Here is a 24,945-nt window from a genome sequence, read left to right as displayed (position 1 = left end):
GCAAAATTATTCAGCCCCCTTAAGTTAATACTTTGTAGCGCCACCTTTTGCTGCGATTACAGCTGTAAGTCGCTTGGGGTATGTCTCTATCAGTTTTGCACATCAAGAGACTGAACATTTTTCCCATTCCTCCTTGCAAAACAGCTCGAGCTCAGTGAGGTTGGATGGAGAGCATTTGTGAACAGCAGTTTTCAGTTCTTTCCACAGATTCTCGATTGGATTCAGGTCTGGACTTTGACTTGGCCTTTCTAACACCTGGATATGTTTATTTTTGAACCATTCCATTGTAGATTTTGCTTTATGTTTTGGATCATTGTCTTGTTGGAAGACAAATCTCCGTCCCAGTCTCAGGTCTTTTGCAGACTCCATCAGGTTTTCTTCCAGAATGGTCCTGTATTTGGCTCCATCCATCTTCCCATCAATTTTAACCATCTTCCCTGTCCCTGCTGAAGAAAAGCAGGCCCAAACCATGATGCTGCCACCACAATGTTTGACAGTGGGGATGGTGTGTTCAGGGTGATGGGCTGTGTTGCTTTTACGCCAAACATAACGTTTTGCATTGTTGCCAAAAAGTCATCTGACCAGAGCACCTTCTTCCACATGTTTGGTGTGTCTCCCAGGTGGCTTGTGGCAAACTTTAAACGACACTTTTTATGGATATCTTTAAGAAATGTCTTTCTTCTTGCCACTCTTCCATAAAGGCCAGATTTGTGCAATATATGACTGATTGTTGTCCTATGGACAGAGTCTCCCACCTCAGCTGTAGATCTCTGCAGTTCATCCAGAGTGATCATGGGCCTCTTGGCTGCATCTCTGATCAGTCATCTCCTTGTATGAGCTGAAAGTTTAGAGGGACGGCCAGGTCTTGGTAGATTTGCAGTGGTCTGATACTCCTTCCATTTCAATATTATCGCTTGCACAGTGCTCCTTGGGATGTTTAAAGCTTGGGAAATCTTTTTGTATCCAAATCCGGCTTTAAACTTCTTCACAATAGTATCTCGGACCTGCCTGGTGTGTTCCTTGTTCTTCATGATGCTCTCTGCGCTTTTAACGGACCTCTGAGACTATCACAGTGCAGGTGCATTTATACGGAGACTTGATTACACACAGGTGGATTGTATTTATCATCATTAGTCATTTAGGTCAACATTGGATTATTCAGAGATCCTCATTGAACTTCTGGAGAGAGTTTGCTGCACTGAAAGTAAAGGGGCTGAATAATTTTGCACGCCCAATTTTTCAGTTTTTGATTTGTTAAAAAAGTTTGAAATATCCAATAAATGTCGTTCCACTTCATGATTGTGTCCCACTTGTTGTTGATTCTTCACAAAAAATACAGTTTTATATCTTTATGTTTGAAGCCTGAAATGTGGCAAAAGGTCGCAAAGTTCAAGGGGGCCGAATACTTTCGCAAGGCACTGTATGTTTTGTCAGCATTTACTTTTACTGCACTACATTCCTAAGGAATGATGTGCTTTTTACTGCATACATTTTCCCTGACACCCAAAAAGTACTCATCACATTTTGAATGCTTAGCAGGACAGGAAAATGGCACTATCCATGGTGCTGATCGCAACCAATTATTTATATAATACATTAGATGACTGACAGGGGGCGCTGTTTTGAAGCCACCGAGCTTAAACAGACTGATTTTGATGTGGATTTGTGTATTATGCTAATTAGATGTCCGTGCTAGATATCGACTCTAGGGGGTTAAAGTATAGTTTTTAAGAGAGTACCAATATCACTGTCCCCACTACAGCAAAAAAATATGAAATACATTTGCTCCCGAGTGGCGCAGAGGTCTAAGGCACTGCATCTCAGTGCAAGAGGCGTCACTGCAGACCCTGGTTCAGCGGTCTAAGGCACTGCATCTCAGTGCAAGAGGCGTCACTGCAGACCCTGGTTTGGCTGGGTCTAAGGCACTGCATCTCAGTGCTTTTAGAGGTGTCACTACAGACCCTGGTTCAGCGGTCTAAGGCACTGCATCTCAGTGGTAGAGGTGTCAAATACAGACACTGGTTCAGTGGTGTACAATCACTGCATCTCAGTGCTAGAGGGGTCACTTTTCAGACCCTGGTTCAAACCTCTAAGGCACTGCATCTCAGTGCTAGAGGGGTCACTACAGACCCTGGTTCAGTGGTCTAAGGCACTGCGTCTCAGTGCTAGAGGGGTCACTACAGACCCTGGTTCAGTGGTCTAAGGCACTGCATCTCAGTGGTAGAGGTGTCACTACAGACCCTGGTTCAGTGGTCTGGCGTTTACTGCAGACACCCTGGTTTGAAACCAGGCTGTATCACATCCGGCTGTGATTGGGAGTCCCATAGGGCGGGGCACAATTGGCCCAGCGTTGTCCTGGTTTGGCTGGGGTAGGCCATCATTGTAAATAAGAATTTGTTTTTAACTGACTACTTAAATAAAGGTTAGATACATATAAATATATATATATATATATATATATATATATATATATATCAAAAATGGTCCTTGAAATATTTCATTTAAATACTGAAGAATTCTATTACAGTTTTTTTACAATCACTTTGGCACTAATTTCGGAACCTTGATGTCATTTTTCAAAACTCCAGACACAAACCTCACAACCAATGATCAAAATGCAAATTTTTCAAAACTCTAACACTAACACTTTTTCCACGGTGTTGTACGTTAAGAGATGCCCTTCTGCACACCACTGTTTAAAACAGCTGTTATTTGAGCGTTTGTGGCCTTTCCGTTAGCTTGAATGAGTCTGGACATTGTCCTCTGACCTCTCTCATTAACAAGGTGTTTTTGACCACAGAACTGCTGCTCACTGAATGTGTTGTGTTTATCGCACCATTCTCTGTAAACTCTAGAGACTGTAGTCTCTCTCCCAGGAAGGCAGCTGTTTCTGACATGCTGGAATCACCATGTGTGGCATCAACAATCATGCCACGGTCAAAGTATCTTAGATTATGCCTCTTGCCCGTTCTAATTTAAGGTCAAACAACAACTAAAGCTCTCTACTCTATACACTCTATATATTGAGTTTCAGGCAGCCACATGATTCGCTGTTCTAATGTAACTGTCCTTGATGAGCTAAATCAGGTTGGTAGAGTTGATGGCTTGACCTATGTCATTGTGTGGGATAATGTCAGGTTCCACCATGCTCAAATGGTGCAAGCCTGGTTTCAGGCCCATCCACAATTTACCACCCTGTACTTACCCCCATACTCTCCTTACCTAAAACCCGATTGAGGAATTCCACATGGAGGTGGAAGGTATATTGTAGGCACTCTCACGAACAAGCCGCCCATCTCCGGGCCATGGATGACGCATGCAATGACATCATGGCAGACCGGTGTCAGGCCTGGATTTGCCCGAAGATTCTTCCCAAGATGTTTGGCTAATGAAAACATCCTTTGTGATGTGGATGAGAACCTTTGGCCAAATCCACAAGACAGGGTTGATGGAAATATAGAAGTACAGTAATCAATCTTTTGTTTTGCTTTTTACAGTAAGCCAGGTGAGGAACACTCCAGTGATGTTTTACAGTAAGCCAGGTGAGGAACACTGCAGTGATGTTTTACAGTAAGCCAGGTGAGGAACACTGCAGTGATGTTTTACAGTAAGCCAGGTAAGGAACACTGCAGTGATGTTTTACAGTAAGCCAGGTGAGGAACCAGGATGAGTAAACCAGGTGAACACTGCAGTGATGTTTTACAGTAAGCCAGGTGAGGAACACTGCAGTGATGTTTTACAGTAAGCCAGGTGAGGAACACTGCAGTGATGTTTTACAGTAAGCCAGGTGAGGAACACTGCAGTGATGTTTTACAGTAAGCCAGGTGAGGAACACTGCAGTGATGTTTTACAGTAAGCCAGGTGAGGAACACTGCAGTGATGTTTTACAGTAAGCCAGGTGAGGAACACTGCAGTGATGTTTTACAGTAAGCCAGGTGAGGAACACTGCAGTGATGTTTTACAGTAAGCCAGGTGAGGAACACTGCAGTGATGTACAGTAAGCCAGGTGAGGAACACTGCAGTGATGTTTTACAGTAAGCCAGGTGAGGAACACTGCAGTGATGTTTTACAGTAAGCCAGGTGAGGAACACTGCAGTGATGGTTTACAGTAAGCCAGGTGAGGAACACTGCAGTGATGTTTTACAGTAAGCCAGGTGAGGAACACTGCAGTGATGTTTTACAGTAAGCCAGGTGAGGAACACTGCAGTGATGTTTTACAGTAAGCCAGGTGAGGAACACTGCAGTGATGTTTTACAGTAAGCCAGGTGAGGAACACTGCAGTGATGTTTTACAGTAAGCCAGGTGAGGAACACTGCAGTGATGTTTTACAGTAAGCCAGGTGAGGAACACTGCAGTGATGTTTTACAGTAAGCCAGGTGAGGAACACTGCAGTGATGTACAGTAAGCCAGGTGAGGAACACTGCAGTGATGTTTTACAGTAAGCCAGGTGAGGAACACTGCAGTGATGGTTTACAGTAAGCCAGGTGAGGAACACTGCAGTGATGTTTTACAGTAAGCCAGGTGAGGAACACTGCAGTGATGTTTTACAGTAAGCCAGGTGAGGAACACTGCAGTGATGTTTTACAGTAAGCCAGGTGAGGAACACTGCAGTGATGTTTTACAGTAAGCCAGGTGAGGAACACTGCAGTGATGTTTTACAGTAAGCCAGGTGAGGAACACTGCAGTGATGTTTTACAGTAAGCCAGGTGATGTTTTACTGCAGTTTTCTTCTTTTTTTTGTAGCTAATTATTTTTGCTTTGATTCAAAGAAATCTATGAGTGATTTTATTGTATTTCATCAATAAATGTCATATTTTGTTCAATGATTCCACCGTGTCTGTAGTATTCTCTTTACTAGTCCTTTTACAGTGATGTATTTACGTGTAGTACCATAATGAAACATGTATCACATATTTTGTACTACAATATTTAATGATTGTACGAACAACTACACAGTGAAACTATCGGTATGTTGTGTGTGGGTGATCTAAATGAATGTTCTTATGGTATTTCATGATACATTAGTTATTTGAACCAATGATTCTGCAAGTGCAAGGTTTCTTTAAAGATATGAATGCACAATGCAATGTTTTGACCATTGGACAGCCTGTGTTACAAGTGATGACCGTTTTGAGTTTTGTGTCTAGAGTTTTGAAAAAATGACCACAAGGTTCTGAAATTAGTGCCAAAAGGATTGTAAAAAACTGTAATTCCTATGGATGGTTGAACCTTCTGAAGAGTACCAATATGGCTGATCGGTGGCTTCAAAGCCTCTCATTGGCCAATACCAGAGTATGGGAGTGGAGCTGGAATGGAGAGGACGCTCAATTTGACTGGAGTGTGGAGCGAGTTTCCCAAAGGCTGGAGCGCCGTCCTTCTCGCCCGCTCCAATTTCGCTCCAGTAGCGCACCAGTAGCGCTCACGGTATGCCCGGACCAGCATGCATTTGTAGTCTACTTGTGTGCTGCTATAGCCCCTTGCTTTAGCTACTGTCAGGGAGTTTGCTAAATATTTGAAATGCCTAAAGAAAAAAAAATGTATCTTGGGAGGAAAATGCTTTTACAGAGCAGGTAAGGATTTAAGACAAACATTTATAAAAAAAAAGTTTTTATTTAGTCATACATTTATACATACACATCAGATCATAGATACATATTACAAAATATATAGTACGTTAGCTTTGATTGGACAGTAAAGCTGGCACATTAACATACATGGTAAATACAAAAAAAGTATAAAATATCACTAGAGATGAGTTCTGCTTCAACAATACTTTACAAATACTTTATTTTGTCAAATAACATAATAATAACTCCAGAATAACTGTCAGATGAACTCCAGAATAACTGTCAGATGAACTCCAGAATAACTGTCAGATGAACTCCAGAATAACTGTCAGATGAACTCCAGAATAACTGTCAGATGAACTCCAGAATAACTGTCAGATGAACTCCAGAATAACTGTCAGATGAACTCCAGAATAACTGTCAGATGAACTCCAGAATAACTGTCAGATGAACTCCAGAATAACTGTCAGATGAACTCCAGAATAACTGTCATTCCTCTTTCTCCTTGCAAAACGTCATTAAGAAGATGGGCTTAATGTATTCTAGTAGAATGGGCCATTTAGAGTTCCTTATTCCATTCTGAGTCTGGGAATCTTCCACACAGAATTTCTGTAAAACCAGGGAATTTTGGAAAAGTTAAATACTGCCCTTAAAAGTGCATGACAAATACAAAATGTTTCTTTGCAGATCAGAAATCATTTATGAAAAAAATATATATATAATTTTTTTATTTATTACAGTTCACCAGGTCAAGGGTTGCCTGTATTCCCATAATCACACTTATGTTATTTATTACAGTTCACCAGGTCAAGGGTTGCCTGTATTCCCATAATCACACTTATGTCAACATTTATTTATCTAACTCACATATTCACCACACGTTTTTTTTCCAAAGGAAAGAGTGTCAATGCAACTAGCCTTTTGTTTCTGTCCAGTCTCTGAGCAGTTTCACTCATGCTATTGTCAACTACTGGCTGAAATCATACAAAACCTTAGTATCAAATATTTAAGTTCTGCTTGGAAAGGACATACTTTCTCTGCCCTCTAAAGGCTTGAGGCCATCAGTTGGTATCAACAAAAGTACTCGTTAGGCGGTCCCTCAGTTCTACAAATGGCCTCGGAGTCCACACTGCACCTAGCAGAGAGCAGTCTGTTGGACTCGTCTGGCTGTTGCCTGGCAAGGTACTCCCCCTCCATCCCCTTAGGGTTCTGTCCCGGGGATAGGGTCTCGAATGTCACATATGATTCTTGGATATCTTTGGATTTTCTCCCCAGTAGCTTTTTGCAGCGCTTCTTGAGCGCCCCGCAGCAGACGATCAGTGTCAGGGGGACAGCGATCACGCAGGCCACGGTGATCACCACCACGTTAATGAGCTTCTGGGTGCCGCTTGCGCTGGCTGCCTCGTCCGTTGAGAAGATTACACACTGCTCCTTTTTAGGGATCAGGCCTTTGACGCAGACGCAGGCGATGTACTTTGTCCTTGGCACAAGGCCCTCAATAGTGATCCGGTTCTTTCCCGCAGCGACGTTGATCCTCCGCATGTCCCTCTCGCCGAACACGGCGTACAGGACGCTGAACTCGGTGGTGTTCTTGGCCGCCGGGGCCCGCCAGTTCAGGGAGACGGTGTGGTCGGTGTCCCCGATTATCTTCACCGAACGCACCACCCGTTTCTCCGGTGGTGCCGGCGCCTGTAAAGAAGAGGCGTTGGCTGCTAGGTTGCTAAGGACCTTCTTCTCCACTTCCTGCATCGCCGTCTCCGTGATGGGAGGACCGGGCGTCTGTCCGTCAACCACGCTGTTGGAGATATCGTAGCTCTCGATATCATACTGTCCTGTAAAACCGCCCGGGCCTAGTGGTTCGGTGATGGGCGTGGCTGCCGTGGTGGTTGGTAGGTATTTTGCAACAAGTTTATCCTGGTAGGCAGCTTTCCCAAACCCACCGGTTTTCCGTCCCCTTTGTTTTCTAGTCTTGGAGCTGCCACCTTGTTCCTCATTTTTTAAGGAGTCTGTGATAACTAGGGAGATGATGGCATCTGCAGTCCCCAGGAAGTTGGTCGCTTTGCAGATGTATTTCCCAGAGTCCCTGTAAGAGACAGCACGAACACTCAGGATGGACCAAATGATTCCCTCCTTTGAAACTTCTTCCTCAACTATCAAAGAAATACGAAAGAAAAAGTGGTTGGATCAATTAGTGAAAAGAAATCAGGCCACCCATCTGTAATCTAGGAAATAAATCCATCCATCTGTAATCTAGGAAATAAATCCATCCATCTGTAATCCAATCTATTTCAGCTTCTGACTGTACAGTGCCAAAAATAGATTTCCTAAGTACGTACTTATTTTAGGCAATAGGCAGACATGTATTCCCTGGTCCCAGATCTGCTTGTGCTGTCTTACCAACTACGCCAAACATGACCATGGGAGTTTCCAAGACAGCACAAACAGATCTGGGACTAGGCTACAACCTGCCATGACTGGAGCAGGTTTAGCCAAACTAACTGTTTTGTGTTACCCTTTATCCATCTTTTTTTTTACGTCTGTACTGTAGCTACTGCTTGTTCTTGCCTGTAATCTATTTGTTACACATTAAATACATTCACTCAATAAATCAATGGAACTCACCAGTGCCGTTCATCTGTTTGCCGTCTGCCCGGGTCCAGGACAGCTCTGGTACCGGGACTCCGATTGTCCCACAGCGCAGCAGGACGTTGTTCCCCAGGGAGCTCCTGACCCGGGCCACAGCCGTGTGGACACGGGGCTCCTGGCACTTCCGGAGCTCCGTCTCGCTGAACGACACCCCCGACAGGCTCTCTGGGTCCGCGCAGTGCAGCCTGGTGTCGATCAGAGTCACGGATGACGACGGAGACTTCTGGAACTGGACCACGTCATAGAGCCGGCAGTCGCACAGCCACGGGTTGTCATGGAGACCTACATCAATGAAGAAAATAAACATTTCGCCAGGAAATACATTTTTGGTTTTGTTTAGCAGACGCTCTTATCCAGAGCGACTTAAGAGTAAGTACATTCAACTAAAATAGGTAAGGTAACAACAATGGTAACTAAACAAAGGTAAAATAAAAACAACATCACTTTTAGCCTGGCAATAGATAAGATAGATATGCTTTTTGGTCTTAACGTTTTTGCTCTGTCTGAACTATGACCATGTGTTATGTGTTTACAATGGCAGTTTAGCAAAAAAAAAGTAATTGAAAGTAGAAGTAATCATGCTAGTTTGAAGTGAGACTAGTGAATGTAGTCACAATTAACACTACAGTATGGCTACATTTACTATAATTAGAGTAATCCTTACACTACTCCCAAATGCTGATGCTGTCTCCTCCAACTGTCCATGTAATGCTATGTAACACACCAAAGGTACTCATGGAATGCATGTTGGGATAAAAACACCTTGACAAGAAATGTTGTAGATAGCGTTTAAAAAAACAACCTTTCCCTGTGTATCAATTTCATGTCATTTAAGGCTTGCAAACCAAATGGGATTCCCTCTAGGTAAATAAAGATAGCTTTAATTGGAATTGATTGATTAATTAATTGCTTAATTGGTTGTTTAGATCCTTACCTAGAATATATTTGGAACTTTCCCCATCTCCTTGAGATGGTTTCACAGATAACCACGTAAAGAGAACCTCAGGAGGAACTGTGACTAGGCTGTTGCTAGATAAGTCCAGGTAGGTCAGGTTCTTGATATAGATGGCCGCCTCGGCCGGGATCGACGATATCTTATTATTATGCAAGTCCAGTAGCCTCAGGTCGGGCATATCAGTCAGAGATTCCCAGGGGAAAGAGATGAGAGCGTTCCCTTCCAGTCTCAGCTCATCCAGACTTCTCAGGCCACGGAAGCTGTCTACATTCAAAGAGTTCAGAGAGTTGAAAGACATGCAGAGCAATTCCAAACTGTTGAGGTAGTGAAAGGTTTCGCTGGAGATCCTTGTGATGGCAGTCTTCTCGATCCGCAGTTTCGAGGTGTCTGTAGGAAAGTTGGGTGGGATCAGAGTGATCTCTGGGTCATTGCAAAGGACACTCCTAGATCGATGGAAAGAAAGGTAAACACAGGTTAGTGAATGTCACTGTATAACCCATTATAACAGGTTTATTTAGATAATTCAACCGTATTACAAGGTTGACTCAATTAACCATGGCCTTGTATGTGTTCATGACATAGGATAGCTTGACAATTAATGCATACAACAACAACAACAAACAAAGAAATCACACTAAATATTTATTTATTTTATATCTGTTTTTAATCGTTCGTTTTTTTTCGCTTATTTTATTCCTCTGGGTCTAAACGTGGTGAATACACCAGGATCAACGAAGAGCGGTAGATAGCCGAGTGTGTTGAGCCAGTAACCAAAAGGTTGCTGGATCGAAACCCTTCGAATCCCAAGGTTAAAAATCTGTCATTCTGTCCCAGAACAAGGCAATTATCCCACTGTCATTGTAAATAAGAATTAGTTCTTAACTGATTTGCCTAGTTAAAATGAAAAGGGATTAGAGCAGCGCAAATGAATCCCCAGACCTATATAAACAAAAAAAGAGCTGATTTTACCTGCATATTCCGCCCCTGTAGCACACAACAGACAAAAACATATAGAAGTTGTTGACATGAAGATTTTAATTAGTTGTAATAATTGCATTGGTCTTACCTTGCTTTGGATCCGTCCGATAGTTTGTGAAAGAAACAGCTACATTGAAACGGACACGTGCTGCATACACACCGTCCGAGGTAAAGTAATGCCAAGCAGAAACACAGACTAAAACCTTGAACCATTTTCTCTCCGAAACTTCACTATCAAATATAGAAGATAGTTAGATTTTTTTTTAAAGTACTGTTTATTTTGTTCTTCCCGAGCCTGCGATGCATCATGTGTGTGTCCTGCTATCTCAGTATCCCATATTGGTCTGAACGTCGTTCCCGAAGCCTGAGATAAAAAGAACGGAGGGATTAGTGGAGAGGAATTGGGTTATTTTCATTTACGCGAGTATTGCCTCCTGGCAGTTCATTAACGAGCTGTGTAGGTTTGCTTATTTTTATATGCAGATTAAAAACACTTCTCTATAGTTGGGGTTTATTATAGAGATGGGAGGGGACCATCAGTCTACCATCAGTCTAAATGCAGAGTAAAACACTTCTCTATAGTTGGGGTTTATTATAGAGATGGGAGGGGACCATCAGTCTAAATGCAGAGTAAAACACTTCTCTATAGTTGGGGTTTATTATAGAGATGGGAGGGGACCATCAGTCTAAATGCAGAGTAAAACACTTCTCTATAGTTGGGGTTTATTATAGAGATGGGAGGGGACCATTAGTTTATATGCAGAGTAAAACACTTCTCTATAGTTGGGGTTTATTATAGAGATGGGAGGGGACCATTAGTTTTGGTGGTTCATTTACTTTTATAGAAGCACTGTATGCATTTTCTTGAATGTGACAATATAAGGTAAGTGCAAAAGGAGCTATTATTTTTTCAAACATAACTATTACCATAGTCTGTCATTAAAAGGTTGCATACCATGATTTTGACATAGAACTTATTATTTCTTACATTTTTGAAACTTTGTGCAGTATTTTCAGGCTAAATATCTATTAACAAAGTCACACCAATGAAAGATATCCACCAGTATTATCCAAACCCATACCAGTAGCAGCCTCCTTTCCCCCAATGCACTGTGGGGTACAGTGTTCTAGACCCCAGTGGGACCCTACATAACATGGAACGCACCACTAGATGGCAGCTAAGAGTAATAGAAAACAAACCATCCATTTGATTTGTAAACTTTCTTAACCTGTATATTTTGGTGAGTCAGGGTCAGGGTTTTAGAGTCAGAGTCGTGGTTCTAGAGTCAGAGTCAGAGTAAGAGTTATAGAGTCAAAGTCAGGGTTCTAGAGTCAGAGTAAGAGTTCTAGAGTCAGAGTCAGGGTTCTAGAGTCAGAGTCAGGGTTCTAGAGTCAGAGTAAGCGTTCTAGAGTCAAAGTCAGTGTTCTAGAGTCAGAGTCAGGGTTCTAGAGTCAGAGTAAGAGTTCTAGAGTCAACGTCAGGATTCTAGAGTCAGAGTCAGAGTTCTAGAGTCAACGTCAGGGTTCTAGAGTCAGAGTCAGGGTTCTAGAGTCAGAGTTCTAGTCGAAAGTCAGGGTTCTAGAGTCAGAGTAAGAGTTCTAGAGTCAACGTCAGGGTTCTAGAGTCAGAGTAAGAGTTCTAGAGTCTGAGTCAGGGTTCTAGAGTCTGAGTCAGGGTTCTAGAGTCAGAGTAAGAGTTCTAGAGTCAACGTCAGGGTTCTAGAGTCAGAGTCAGGGTTCTAGAGTCAGAGTCAGGGTTCTAGAGTCAACGTCAGGGTTCTAGAGTCAGAGTCAGGGTTCTAGAGTCAGAGTAAGCGTTCTACACAAGAGCTTCTGACGGTTTCAACATCCTATGACTATGCTTCTTCATCCATTTCATGTTTATAGCCCCTTGTTCCTGTAGGTCTGGACATCTATTAGTCTGCAAAACTACTGATCCCTCCTCATGACACACTTTCCATCTGTGAGAGTGGCTTAGTGTGAGTACACAGTCTGTCCCTGGTCTCTATTCAGACACTGATGTAAAATGCATCCCGAAATGGCACCCTATCCCCTATATAGTGCACTACTTTTGACCAGGGCCCATAGGGTAGTAATGCACTATATAGGGAATAGGGTGCGGTTTGGGACCGGCCCATAAACAGCCAGGTGCAGACAAAAGCTTTAAAGATTTCAAGCGAATTTGCGACCAGGAGGCAAATCCCAGCCCCCAAACAACTATGTGTCTTTAATCCAGTCATCTATCTATGGCCCTTATTAATACATCTTAAACCCACTTTCATTCTGGAGGGGTTTTCTAGCACATGAAAAAAACCTCCTCCACTTGCATGTATTATCTGGGCTCTAGGTTGTGTGTGTGTGTGTGTGTCCTAAGTAATGTGCATGAGTATTTATAAAGAGGGCTGCCTTCTGCTTTAGTAATAAACTACAGTCTAAGGGGCTGACAGATTGAGGAATGAGTTGAGTTTTGAAATGTTAAACAATTGTGTGTTATTCAAATGTCTAAAGTCCAAACTAAGGCAGCTGGACTTACATCAACAGTGCAATCTTTGTTTTATTGCTACATCAACAGATTATAACGGTAGGTGAAATGAACTATGTCCCAATAGGCAACACAGGCACACTACACTAGCGGTAGAATTGATTAAAATCCATATCGGAATCTGTGGGTGTTGTTTCTCGTTCCATAAAAGGTGGGGTCTTTGATTACAATGTAATATTATTCATCCAGTTTAAGTGGGATTCAAATTCTACCCTATTCCCTATGTAGTGAACTACTGGTCCTGGTCTCTGGTCAAGAGTAGTGAACTACTGGTCCTGGTCGCTGGTCAAGAGTAGTGAACTACTGGTCCTGGTCGCTGGTCAAGAGTAGTGAACTACTGGTCCTGGTCGCTGGTCAAGAGTAGTGAACTACTGGTCCTGGTCTCTGGTCAAGAGTAGTGAACTACTGGTCCTGGTCGCTGGTCAAGAGTAGTGAACTACTGGTCCTGGTCGCTGGTCAAGAGTAGTGAACTACTGGTCCTGGTCGCTGGTCAAGAGTAGTGAACTACTGGTCCTGGTCGCTGGTCAAGAGTAGTGAACTACTGGTCCTGGTTTCTGGTCAAGCTCTGGTCAAGAGTAGTGAACTACTGGTCCTGGTCGCTGGTCAAGAGTAGTGAACTACTGGTCCTGGTCTCTGGTCAAGAGTAGTGAACTACTGGTCCTGGTTTCTGGTCAAGCTCTGGTCAAGAGTAGTGAACTACTGGTCCTGGTCGCTGGTCAAGAGTAGTGAACTACTGGTCCTGGTCTCTGGTCAAGAGTAGTGAACTACGGGTCCTGGTCTCTGGTCAAGAGTAGTGAACTACTGGTCCTGGTCGCTGGTCAAGAGTAGTGAACTACTGGTCCTGGTCGCTGGTCAAGAGTAGTGAACTACTGGTCCTGGTCTCTGGTCAAGAGTAGTGAACTACTGGTCCTGGTCTCTGGTCAAGAGTAGTGAACTACTGGTCCTGGTTTCTGGTCAAGCTCTGGTCAAGAGTAGTGAACTACTGGTCCTGGTCGCTGGTCAAGAGTAGTGAACTACTGGTCCTGGTCTCTGGTCAAGAGTAGTGAACTACGGGTCCTGGTCTCTGGTCAAGAGTAGTGAACTACTGGTCCTGGTCGCTGGTCAAGAGTAGTGAACTACTGGTCCTGGTCGCTGGTCAAGAGTAGTGAACTACTGGTCCTGGTCTCTGGTCAAGAGTAGTGAACTACTGGTCCTGGTCGCTGGTCAAGAGTAGTGAACTACTGGTCCTGGTCTCTGGTCAAGAGTAGTGCAGTAAATAGGGAATAGGGTGCCATTTGGGACACCAGCAAGCTCTATTGTTTAAGTCTTTACTGTTGTTACAGTACATTAGGACCATCTCTAGGCTATCCAATGCTTTGGGCTCTACTGATGAAGTATGACCCTGGGACCATCTCTAGGCTATCCAAGGCTTTGGGATCTACGGATGAAGTATGAACCTGGGGCCATCTCTAGGCTATCCACGGCTTTGGGATCTATGGATGAAGTATGACCCTGGGACCATCTCTAGGCTATCCAAGGCTTTGGGCTCTACTGATGAAGTATGACCCTGGGACCATCTCTAGGCTATCCAAGGCTTTGGGATCTATGGATGAAGGATGAAACTGAGCTAATGTATCACATACCAACTCATAGAGCCTAGTCATAATGCCATCTAATGCTTTGACCCATATATATATATATACATATTGAAATTGAATTTATAACTCAATATGCTTTGTCAGCTTCCAGCTAGCACTTAAAGTTACTGTAGGTCTATGTTTATGATGTCATGGATGGTGAAGGTAGCAGGTAGGATCGTAATTGTAGGATCTTAATTTGATCACTCTTTTGTTGCTGAGCATTTTCCTGCATAGAGGAAATTCTAACTTGTAGCGTATTCAAGGTTTAAAAAGGCTTCTAAAGTTTGTAATTTATACTTTAAAATGTCAGACTTGATTAGCCCTATCGAAAAAATGAATCAAAAATATCCATTAATTATAATCCACATAATAATTCACGTTTCCTGTTGATGCTGGATCATTTTCCTGCCATAGCAAACTGGCTCAAACTAAGATCCTACATCTGTAGGCCTACCTATCTAAATATATATTTATATGTTATTTAAACTTGATTTAACTAGGCAAGTCAGTTAAGAACAAATTCTTATTTACAATGGCGGCCTTACACTGGCCAAACCCTAACCAGGACGACACTGGGCGATTTGTGCGCCGTCCTATGAGAGATATCCTTCATTGTCATGTACCATATAATGTTTAGCCTACAAAGGATAAAGCATGATCTGTGGGTTTAGAGTTCAGTGACTACCACTGGTCAGAAGTAGCCTATAATGTGAGATAGGCGGGCTCCTTATCAGTTGTTTTATAGATCAGCGAGCTGCGCATGCGCACTATGTGCGCAGAAACCACTTCAAATGAACACAAAGAAAAATATATTTTCGTAAAAAGAAGAAAATAGTTCATATCCAATGTGTAGCATACTCTATCATTATCATTGTACCTCTAATTAGAACATTCCTGTAGGGATTGGTAAGGTTTTTTCTTGAGATAAGTCCTTGAATGTCTTTTCACGTGAAAGAGCGTTTATAAGGAGTTCAGTCTTAGAAACCTCTGGCACTTTTAGAAGCGAAAATAAACGTAGAGGAATTATCTGTAGTGTCCCGACAATTATAGTAGCCATTAAAAAATGGCAGCATACACATTACCGGAGGGATTCTCCGATTTTGACATGTTTGCATTCGGTTCAGCTCTTCTTGTTGGGGGTAAGTGAAATATTTTATGCCAAATATGTTGAAACGAAAGTTTTTATTTATTTGCACTAGAGAAACGGCTGCCAGAGGATGGAGCCCTGTGGGCTTTTAAAGGGATCTTAAATGGATAGACCTAAAGAATTTAAAGTCGGACAAAACAAAAATGATTTGGCCCGAGAAATGCTTTGAAGATTCTTCAAGTAATTACAGCAATTTGGCAACTTCAAATCAACCATGAATGTCAATGTGATAATTGATATTATGTGCTGTAATTGTAAGATAAGGTTTTGTAAGGTTGAAATGTGAAAGTGAAATAAAAGTATGTGTGCTTAAAATTCAACAATTTCGGACATATCCAATACGTGTAACTTAACTGAAATGTTAAACCTCCATTCAGTCTGTTTATATCATGGCATCTATCACAAGTTGTTTCCCTTGATGATTTCTTTCTTTCCTGTGTGTGTTTTAGGTCTTCTTGGATTCTTCCTCAACGCCATTTCAATATTGGCCTATATTAGCGTAAAGCAAATGCGAACTCCCAGTAATTTTCTTGTGTTTAACCTTGCTGTGGCTGACATTATGCTCAATTTAAACGGCCTGATCGCTGCTTACGCCAGTTTATTTTATAGGTATGATATTTTTTGTCCTCTGACACTGCATTAACTCCTTTGGAGGTTGCCTAATTTATTTGTACAATAGTTGTTGCAAAACATGCGTTTATGCATTGATCTAAAAGTGGTTTACAGAATGATTTGTGCTGACATCCTTTCTAGAGAGGCATTCGAGTAAGGCACACATATCATGTATTTCTGAGTAGCTATAATGGATATATGCTATACTACACAAAAGGGTGATTCCTCACGAAACTAGGGAAAAAATGACTCATGTTTTAAAGATTTTCATTAAATGTAATCCATATTTGGGTCATTTGGAGGAAGCATTGTTGACATGTATCTGACATTTGTATCTTCAAGCATAATTGATATTTTTTTATTTTTATGAAGTTTGAAAATTTGTGACATTTTGGCCTGACCCAGGTCTCCTTTAAGACACCAACAAAATGGGTGTCAAATGTAGCTTTTCTACTTGTTCTCTAATATGAGTAGTATTTTGATTTCAAAAACATATTTTATAATTATTGAAAAATATAGAAATGTTGGTTAGGGCAAATTGTTCAACATAATGTTGAACATCATATACTCTACGATCATATACTCTACGATCATATACTCTACGATCATATACTCTACGATCATATACTCTACGGGCATATACTCTACGATCATATACTCTACGATCATATACTCTACGGGCATATACTCTACGGGCATATACTCTACGATCATATACTCTACGGGCATATACTCTCATATACGGGCATATACTCTACGGGCATATACTCTACGATCATATACTCTACGATCATATACTCTACGATCATATACTCTACGATCATATACTCTACGATCATATACTCTACGATCATATACTCTACGATCATATACTCTACGGGCATATACTCTACGGGCATATACTCTACGGGCATATACTCTACGATCATATACTCTACGATCATATACTCTACGATCATATACTCTACGATCATATACTCTACGATCATATACTCTACGATCATATACTCTACGATCATATACTCTACGATCATATACTCTACGATCATATACTCTACGGGCATATACTCTACGATCATATACTCTACGGGCATATACTCTACGATCATATACTCTCATATACGGGCATATACTCTACGATCATATACTCTACGGGCATATACATCATATACTCTACGATCATATACTCTACGATCATATACTCTACGATCATATACTCTACGATCATATACTCTACGATCATATACTCTACGATCATATACTCTACGGGCATATACTCTACGATCATATACTCTACGATCATATACTCTACGATCATATACTCTACGATCATATACTCTACGGGCATATACTCTACGGGCATATACTCTACGATCATATACTCTACGATCATATACTCTACGGGCATATACTCTACGGGCATATACTCTACGATCATATACTCTACGATCATATACTCTACGGGCATATACTCTACGATCATATACTCTACGATCATATACTCTACGGGCATATACTCTACGATCATATACTCTACGATCATATACTCTACGGGCATATACTCTACGATCATATACTCTACGATATACTCTATCATATACTCTACGATCATATACTCTACGATCATATACTCTACGATCATATACTCTACGATATACATCATATACTCTACGATCATATACTCTACGGTCATATACTCTACGATCATATACTCTACGGGCATATACTCTACGATCATATACTCTACGGGCATATACTCTACGATCATATACTCTACGGGCATATACTCTACGATCATATACTCTACGGGCATATATACGTTCCAGAGGGATCTCTGCTGGTTTTAAAGTTATGACCCATTTTATTCAGAGAAAATAGTAGAGTAGGCAATGTGACCAATCACAGCCCTCCTTTTATTTGTATAATTTCACATCCTGCAAATCACCAGTAGAGGGTGACAATTTAAAAAAATAAATTTTCCGTTTCACCCTGTTGGTAATGCGTACTAATTGGATCATAACTCTAAAAGTATCAGGGAGTCCACGGTGGAACTTTGATATGCCTGTTATTATGCAAAAAAACTATATTTTAAAAAATAATGTATTTAATGTATTTATATTTTTCAATATTGACAAATTAATGTACTTTATAACAAGCAGAACAAGAACAAGCAGCAAAGTTTCATATGACACCGATTTTCATCTACAGATGAAACAATATGGAGTCTTAAGGGAGGAAAGGGTAAGGCCAAAATGTCACAAATATTAACATTTCAATTAATTATTTCTCAATTATTCTTTAAGATACAAATGTCAAATATATATCAAGAATCCAACCTCCAAAAGGAACCTTCTATGGATTAAATTATGTAAAAATCCCCTAAAATCATGGTCTTCTTTTGTTACGAGAGGAATCGCCCGTAACTGTAATGTTGAACAGTTGTTAATGTATGTGATCCTGATTTCATAGTTCAACTGTAGGTGTATTTGATATAACAATTTGCAGCAATATGAGTCACCATGTTTATGCCTGATGGGAATAAAAACACTAAGGCTGTGTTTAGACAGGTAGCCCAATTCTGATATTTTGTCAATAATTGATTTTTTTTTGACCAATCAGATCGATCTTTTGTAAATAATCAGGCAAAATATCGGAATTGGGCTGCCTGTGTAAACGCAGCCTAAATGTGCTCCTCTCTTCTCGTCACCCTAGACACTGGCCCTGGGGCCAAGACGGATGTAGCAACCACGCCTTCATGGGGATGACAGCAGTTCTGGCCTCTATCAGTTTCCTGGCTACCATCGCCTGGGACAGATATCACCAATATGTGACCAGTGAGTAGAATCCTACTGTACGGCGGCAGGTAGCCTAGTGGTTAGAGCGTTGGGCCAGTAACCGAGCTGACAAGGTAAGAATATGTCGTTCTGCCCCTTAGCAAGGCAGTTAACCCTCTGTTTCCCGGGTGCCCCCTCCCCGCACCTCTGATTCAGAGAGGTTGGGTTAAATTCAGAAGACACATTTCTTTTTTTTCTTTTTTTACAATTTTACCCCCTTTTTCTCCCTAATTTTGTGGTATCCAATTGTTAGTAATTACTATCTTGTCTCATCGCTACAACTCCCGTACGGGCTCGGGAGAGACGAAGGTCGAAAGCCATGCATCCTCAAATGCGGAAGACACATTTCAGTTGAATGCATTCAGTTGTACTGACTAGGTATCCCCCTTTGCCCTTTCCCCGTATGTGTTCATGTCATTTACTATAGCGTTATTGATTTATTAAACATTTTATTTATTGATGTACTATATACATCTACAAAGCTACAAACATACTCTTGCAAATTCCAATAAACATAACTTTATTATGTTCCAGGTCAGAAGCTGTTTTGGAGCACGGCCTGGACTATTTCAATCATTATCTGGGGGTTGGCCATCATCTGGGCGGCCGTCCCTCTGATTGGTTGGGGAGTTTATGACTTTGAGCCCATGAGGACCTGCTGCACACTAGACTACACCAAAGGAGACATGTAGGCTACGTTTATATTAAAATGTAGGTTATTTAGCAGACAATCTTATCCAGAGCGACTTACAGTCAGAAAATGAAATGTGCGCATCATGTTCTCTCTCATCTGTGGGGCAGGGAATTCCAGACCTGACGGTAATTTATTGTAAAACAACAACTTCCTCGCACACTGTTACCTCTACACGTGTTGATGTTTCAACCAGAGACTCCACAAAGACTTTACAAAGTCTAAAGATTGACTCCCAAATACCCTTCTGTCTAAACCAGCTGTTTGCATCACTGTTTTGCTTAGTCAAATGTAAACAATGGAATAACATAAACTGGGATTTAAAACAACCAAGCAGATTACCTCAAAAGTAGGCTCTTTACCCCAGTTGAAAACATCCAGCATTTCAAACACAGAATGAGCATTTCCAAAAATCTCTAATGGATTGGGATTATTCATTTCGGACAATAAAAACAATGCTGTCTAGCAATGTCTCCCGCTGACTATGGTTACAACATTCCAAGGTTTTCCATAAGTCCCAGTTGGAAGATTCCCGGAATCAGGAGGGAATAAATCAGGAACTGCGGAATCCTCTAGGATTTCTGGAAAACCGGGGAATTTTGGGAAAATTACCAGAATTTAGCAAACCTAGACAAGTGAGGATACCCCATGTTTAAAGATACACTGTATTATACAGAGTATGTCGTTATACCGTCCGTGTTCATCTCTATTCAACAGGGACTACATTACCTATATGGGGGCCCTGACGGTCTTCTACCTCATCTTCCCTGCTTATGTCATGAAGTCCAACTACGACGCCATTCACGCATACTTCAAGAAGATCCACAAGCACAGGGTAAATAAACCCTCCAACATTCTACCGTTAGAACATGTGAATGTTCTTTGGAACATTACAACACATTATAAATATACCATTCATCTTTGGCCAGAAAAACATACTTCTCAATATACAGGGCATTCGGGAAGGTATTCAGACCCCCTTGACTTTTTCCACATTTTGATACATTACAGCCTTATTCTAAAATAGATGAGAAAAAATACACACAAATACCCCACAAAGCAAAAAAATTTTTTTAGACATTTTTGCAAATAAATAAAAAACAGAAATACCTTATAAGTATTCAGACCCTTTGCTATGAGACTCTAAAGTGAGCTCAGGTGCATCCTGTTTCCATTGTCACTATGTTCTGTGTGGGGGTATATAAGTCACTCTGTTCTGTGTGGGGGTACATAAGTCACTCTGTTCTGTGTGGGGGTACATAAGTCACTCTGTTCTGTGTGGGGGAATATAACAGTCACTATGTTCTGCTCTTTTATACATTATGTGATTTTGATATGTTATTGTGTGACTTCAAAAGCCAGAAAAGTCTAAACAGGATTAAAGTAAGTGTAGGGGTTAGCATTTATGGTAGGGACATCCCATGGATTCCAGATAGCTCTAACCCTTAAAAGTCCCATTCAATACAACTTTATTGACTGTCCTTGTATTCCAGTGGAACACCAGCATACCACTGAGGGTTCTGTTGTTCTGCTGGGGACCCTACGAAATCATGTGCATCTACGCCTGCTTTGGCAATGCCAGACTGGTCTCTCCAAAGCTGAGAATGGTGAGCAGTTCTTTTTCTTCTACCTTTTTCCCTTTTCTTCTATTTTTTTTTTCTTTTTTTTTCTGTTCCTTTCTCTCTGTGCTTGATCATTCTTTAGTTCAATGACATTTGAATGGAGATTTGTTTTATTTAAATCTTTTAACAAGAAAACATCTTTATTCATCTCCTAGTTGCTTCCTGTTTTGGCGAAAACGAACCCTATTTTCAACGCGTGGCTCTATTCCTTTGGGAACGAGTTCTACAGAGGAGGGGTGTGGCAGTTTCTGACTGGCCAGAAGTTTACTGAGCCGGTCGTTGTGAAGTTAAAAGGAAGATAAAGGAAGTTTTCCATTCTGACATTCTAATTCTATGGTTACATTACTGTACAGGCCATGGAATTAGAATGTTCCATTCTCACATTCTAATTCTACGGTTACACTACTGTACAGACCATGGAATTAGAATGTTCCATTCTCACATTCTAATTCTATGGTTACACTACTGTACAGGCCATGGAATTAGAATGTTCCATTCTCACATTCTAATTCTACGGTTACACTACTGTACAGGCCATGGAATTAGAATGTTCCATTCTCACATTCTAATTCTATGGTTACACTACTGTACAGACCATGGAATTAGAATGTTCCATTCTCACATTCTAATTCTATGGTTACACTACTGTACAGACCATGGAATTAGAATGTTCCATTCTCACATTCTAATTCTATGGTTACACTACTGTACAGACCATGGAATTAGAATGTTCCATTCTCACATTCTAATTCTACGGTTACACTACTGTACAGGCCATGGAATTAGAATGTTCCATTCTCACATTCTAATTCTATGGTTACACTACTGTACAGGCCATGGAATTAGAATGTTCCATTCTCACATTCTAATTCTATGGTTACATTACTGTACAGGCCATGGAATTAGAATGTTCCATTCTCACATTCTAATTCTACGGTTACACTACTGTACAGGCCATGTAATTAGAATGTTCCATTCTCACATTCTAATTCTACGGTTACACTACTGTACAGGCCATGGAATTAGAATGTTCCATTCTCACATTCTAATTCTACGGTTACACTACTGTACAGACCATGGAATTAGAATGTTCCATTCTCACATTCTAATTCTATGGTTACACTACTGTACAGGCCATGGAATTAGAATGTTCCATTCTCACATTCTAATTCTATGGTTACACTACTGTACAGGCCATGGAATTAGAATGTTCCATTCTCACATTCTAATTCTATGGTTACACTACTGTACAGACCATGGAATTAGAATGTTCCATTCTCACATTCTAATTCTATGGTTACACTACTGTACAGGCCATGGAATTAGAATGTTCCATTCTCACATTCTAATTCTATGGTTACACTACTGTACAGGCCATGGAATTAGAATGTTCCATTCTCACATTCTAATTCTATGGTTACATTACTGTACAGGCCATGGAATTAGAATGTTCCATTCTCACATTCTAATTCTATGGTTACACTACTGTACAGGCCATGGAATTAGAATGTTCCATTCTCACATTCTAATTCTATGGTACATGCTATATCCAAACAACATCATCATCATGCACTCTCATTGCAGTAGGTTTCACATTGGGAAGAATGGTATTTGTACAAGGTGGTGAACTTAATGTTAATGGTTTATTTAGCTGGCTTGGGAAACCATGGGTCCAATGTAGCTTGTCAATAGCAGTATGGTGGCTGACTCCATTCAAATAGACTTTGGGGAGAGGCACCTGCTATTAGCTTGAAGGATGTCTCATGATTGACTAGACGTAGGACACTCAGTGACCTACGTTGTAATACAAATACCACAGCGCTCTTAATGCCATGTTCATGCTGAGTGATTTGAAGGTAATACGACCAGAGATCAACTTAAAAGTGGACCAAATTTAAAGGTTCTAGTCATGTTAATGTAATGCCGATTTTAAAAATATTTTTTTTATAGCCAATAGCTTTACTTCTAGAAGTTTCCCTTATGTATCCCTCCAGCACTGTAATAAATACAGCAAGGTGTTCTGTCAGGCAGCAGCTCTTCAATCTGACTCCACTGTCCTTACCTGGAAATGGTGTGATTCTCAGCATGCCGCTGTGCCCGTACAGCTGTAAAAGGATGAGGCTTCAAAAAAGAGCAATACTCTTACCACACCTGGGTTCAAATACTATTTGAAATCTTTAAAATACTTTAACCTGCCTGGAGTGCCAGATGGGCAGGGTAGACAGTTTTTTAAACTTTTTTTTTTTTACAGTATACAGTTAAGGCAATCTCAATCGAGCCAGGATAAAGTATTGGAAATGATTTCATATAGTGACTGAACCCAGGTTTTATTCAGCCAAGACATTTCATGCTATGGAGGTTGTTGTGTTGTTCTGACCAAGTAGATTTATTGTGTCACTTTTGGTTCCTGAGGAGTTTTAGGATTGTGTCCCAAATTACACCCGATTCCCTATTTAGTGCACTATGTAGGGAACATGGTTCAATTTCAAATCTGAAGACAAAAGCCTTGATGTAACCTCTTCACAGTATAGCCACCAATCTTTCTGTGAAGAACTATTCTCTGTAGATACTTACTGTGGAGACAGAACTTAAAGAAGCAGGATCATCCCTTTTTAAAGGAAGTGGCGAAAACCACTTCCTTTAAACACTGAATCCCACAGAGGAAGTTTGTGAATGACCAATGCTCCCTATGTTACATAGTCTTACATTACATTACATTACATCCCCATATAGTCTGGAGTAAACTAGATTTAACCTAATAATGTTTGGTGTCTTGAATGTGTTTGTTTTTTAGTTCTAATATAATATGCCATTTAGCAGACAGGTTGACAGTCATGCGTGCATATATTCTTTTTAAATGCATTTGTACGTTTCAACAATAATCTTAGACTATCACATTGTGTCCCGTTGTGTCGTTTTAACTTCGTCTATCTTTGTGTAGCAGACGCCGGCATGCATAACCTTACGTTAAAAAAAACAAACAGTCAATCTATTCCATTGCAGTTGTTTGCAAAATGTTGTCTTTCTCAGTTTTGTCTCTACTCCCAGTCATGTGTTCTGGTCCCAGGTGAGGTAAGCATGGCAGACATCAACACAGTGGTGTAACGCGCCAGCGCCTGTCACTGTGTCGTCTGAGCTGCTTAACATGGAGTCTCCAGTCCTGAAATAAACCTTTAACGAGTGGAGTGAACTAATGCAGCTAAGTCCCTGACACAGCCGCCTGTCACAGTAATCCTGTGTGGCACAGCACCAGGGCCTGTCAGAGCCACATCACCCAATCAGCAGGGGTGTTGCAAATGGCAACCTATTCCCTATATAGTGCACTACTATGATCCAAGACCTAATAGCCACCTATTCCCTATATAGTGCACTACAACAGAGTGGGGAATAGAGTGTCATTTGAGACGCAAACTGCAAAAAGACAACAGCCTTCCTCCGGGGGAGGAGTCGGCTTTCTCCTAACTCACCTGGATGTTACAGTTTGTCAGGTTCAGAGAACCATGTTGACCAATAAAAAGGGACCTGGATGTTATAGTTTGTCAGGTTCAGAGAACCATGTTGACCAATAAAAAGGGACCTGGATGTTATAGTTTGTCAGGTTCAGAGAACCATGTTGACCAATAAAAAGGGACCTGGATGTTATAGTTTGTCAGGTTCAGAGAACCCTGTTGACCAATAAAAAGGGTCCTGGATGTTACATCTTGGCAGGTTCAGAGAACCCTGTTGACCAAT

At 41.1% G+C, this 24,945-nt stretch overlaps 3 protein-coding genes across 6 annotated transcripts; 2 read left to right on the top strand and 1 right to left on the bottom strand.

Moving 5' to 3' along the window:
- Positions 1-5,596: 5,596 nt before the first annotated feature.
- LOC112235716 (leucine-rich repeat, immunoglobulin-like domain and transmembrane domain-containing protein 1) lies at positions 5,597-10,641 on the bottom strand. Of its 3 annotated transcripts, none has more exons than XR_006079840.1 (5): positions 10,235-10,641; positions 9,148-9,611; positions 8,190-8,495; positions 6,435-7,717; positions 5,597-6,176 (listed from the first exon to the last, which is right to left on the bottom strand). XR_006079840.1 is itself a non-coding variant. In XM_024404197.2 (5 exons), exons 1-4 carry the CDS (start codon positions 10,357-10,359, stop codon positions 6,639-6,641), a joined length of 1,974 nt encoding a protein of 657 aa, XP_024259965.1. In that variant the 5' UTR covers positions 10,360-10,640; the 3' UTR covers positions 5,597-6,176; positions 6,600-6,638. The 3 variants fall into 3 exon arrangements, 2 of the variants coding, with proteins under 2 accessions (XP_024259965.1, XP_024259964.1); XM_024404197.2 differs by having other exon boundaries at positions 6,600-7,717; positions 10,235-10,640; XM_024404196.2 differs by having other exon boundaries at positions 5,597-7,717.
- Positions 10,642-15,062: 4,421 nt separating this feature from the next.
- On the top strand, positions 15,063-23,255 carry LOC112235714 (RPE-retinal G protein-coupled receptor). 2 transcript variants are annotated; one of them, XR_006079839.1, is made up of 8 exons: positions 15,063-15,446; positions 15,904-16,063; positions 18,779-18,900; positions 19,435-19,588; positions 20,309-20,426; positions 21,085-21,198; positions 21,369-21,566; positions 21,687-23,255. XR_006079839.1 is itself a non-coding variant. In XM_024404195.2 (7 exons), the coding sequence occupies exons 1-7, from the start codon at positions 15,371-15,373 to the stop codon at positions 21,513-21,515; spliced, it is 891 nt and encodes a 296-aa protein (XP_024259963.1). In that variant the 5' UTR covers positions 15,063-15,370; the 3' UTR covers positions 21,516-23,255. The 2 variants fall into 2 exon arrangements, 1 of the variants encoding a protein (XP_024259963.1); XM_024404195.2 differs by having other exon boundaries at positions 21,369-23,255.
- LOC121840707 lies at positions 21,581-23,255 on the top strand. The gene is made up of 2 exons (XM_042305594.1): positions 21,581-22,615; positions 22,736-23,255. Exons 1-2 carry the CDS (start codon positions 21,581-21,583, stop codon positions 22,838-22,840), a joined length of 1,140 nt encoding a protein of 379 aa, XP_042161528.1. The 3' UTR covers positions 22,841-23,255.
- Positions 23,256-24,945: the final 1,690 nt, after the last annotated feature.

The sequence above is a fragment of the Oncorhynchus tshawytscha genome, linkage group LG24, assembly GCF_018296145.1.
Source record: "Oncorhynchus tshawytscha isolate Ot180627B linkage group LG24, Otsh_v2.0, whole genome shotgun sequence".
NCBI classification, from domain to species: Eukaryota; Metazoa; Chordata; class Actinopteri; order Salmoniformes; family Salmonidae; genus Oncorhynchus; species Oncorhynchus tshawytscha.
This window is presented reverse-complemented; position numbering and strand designations above follow the sequence as displayed.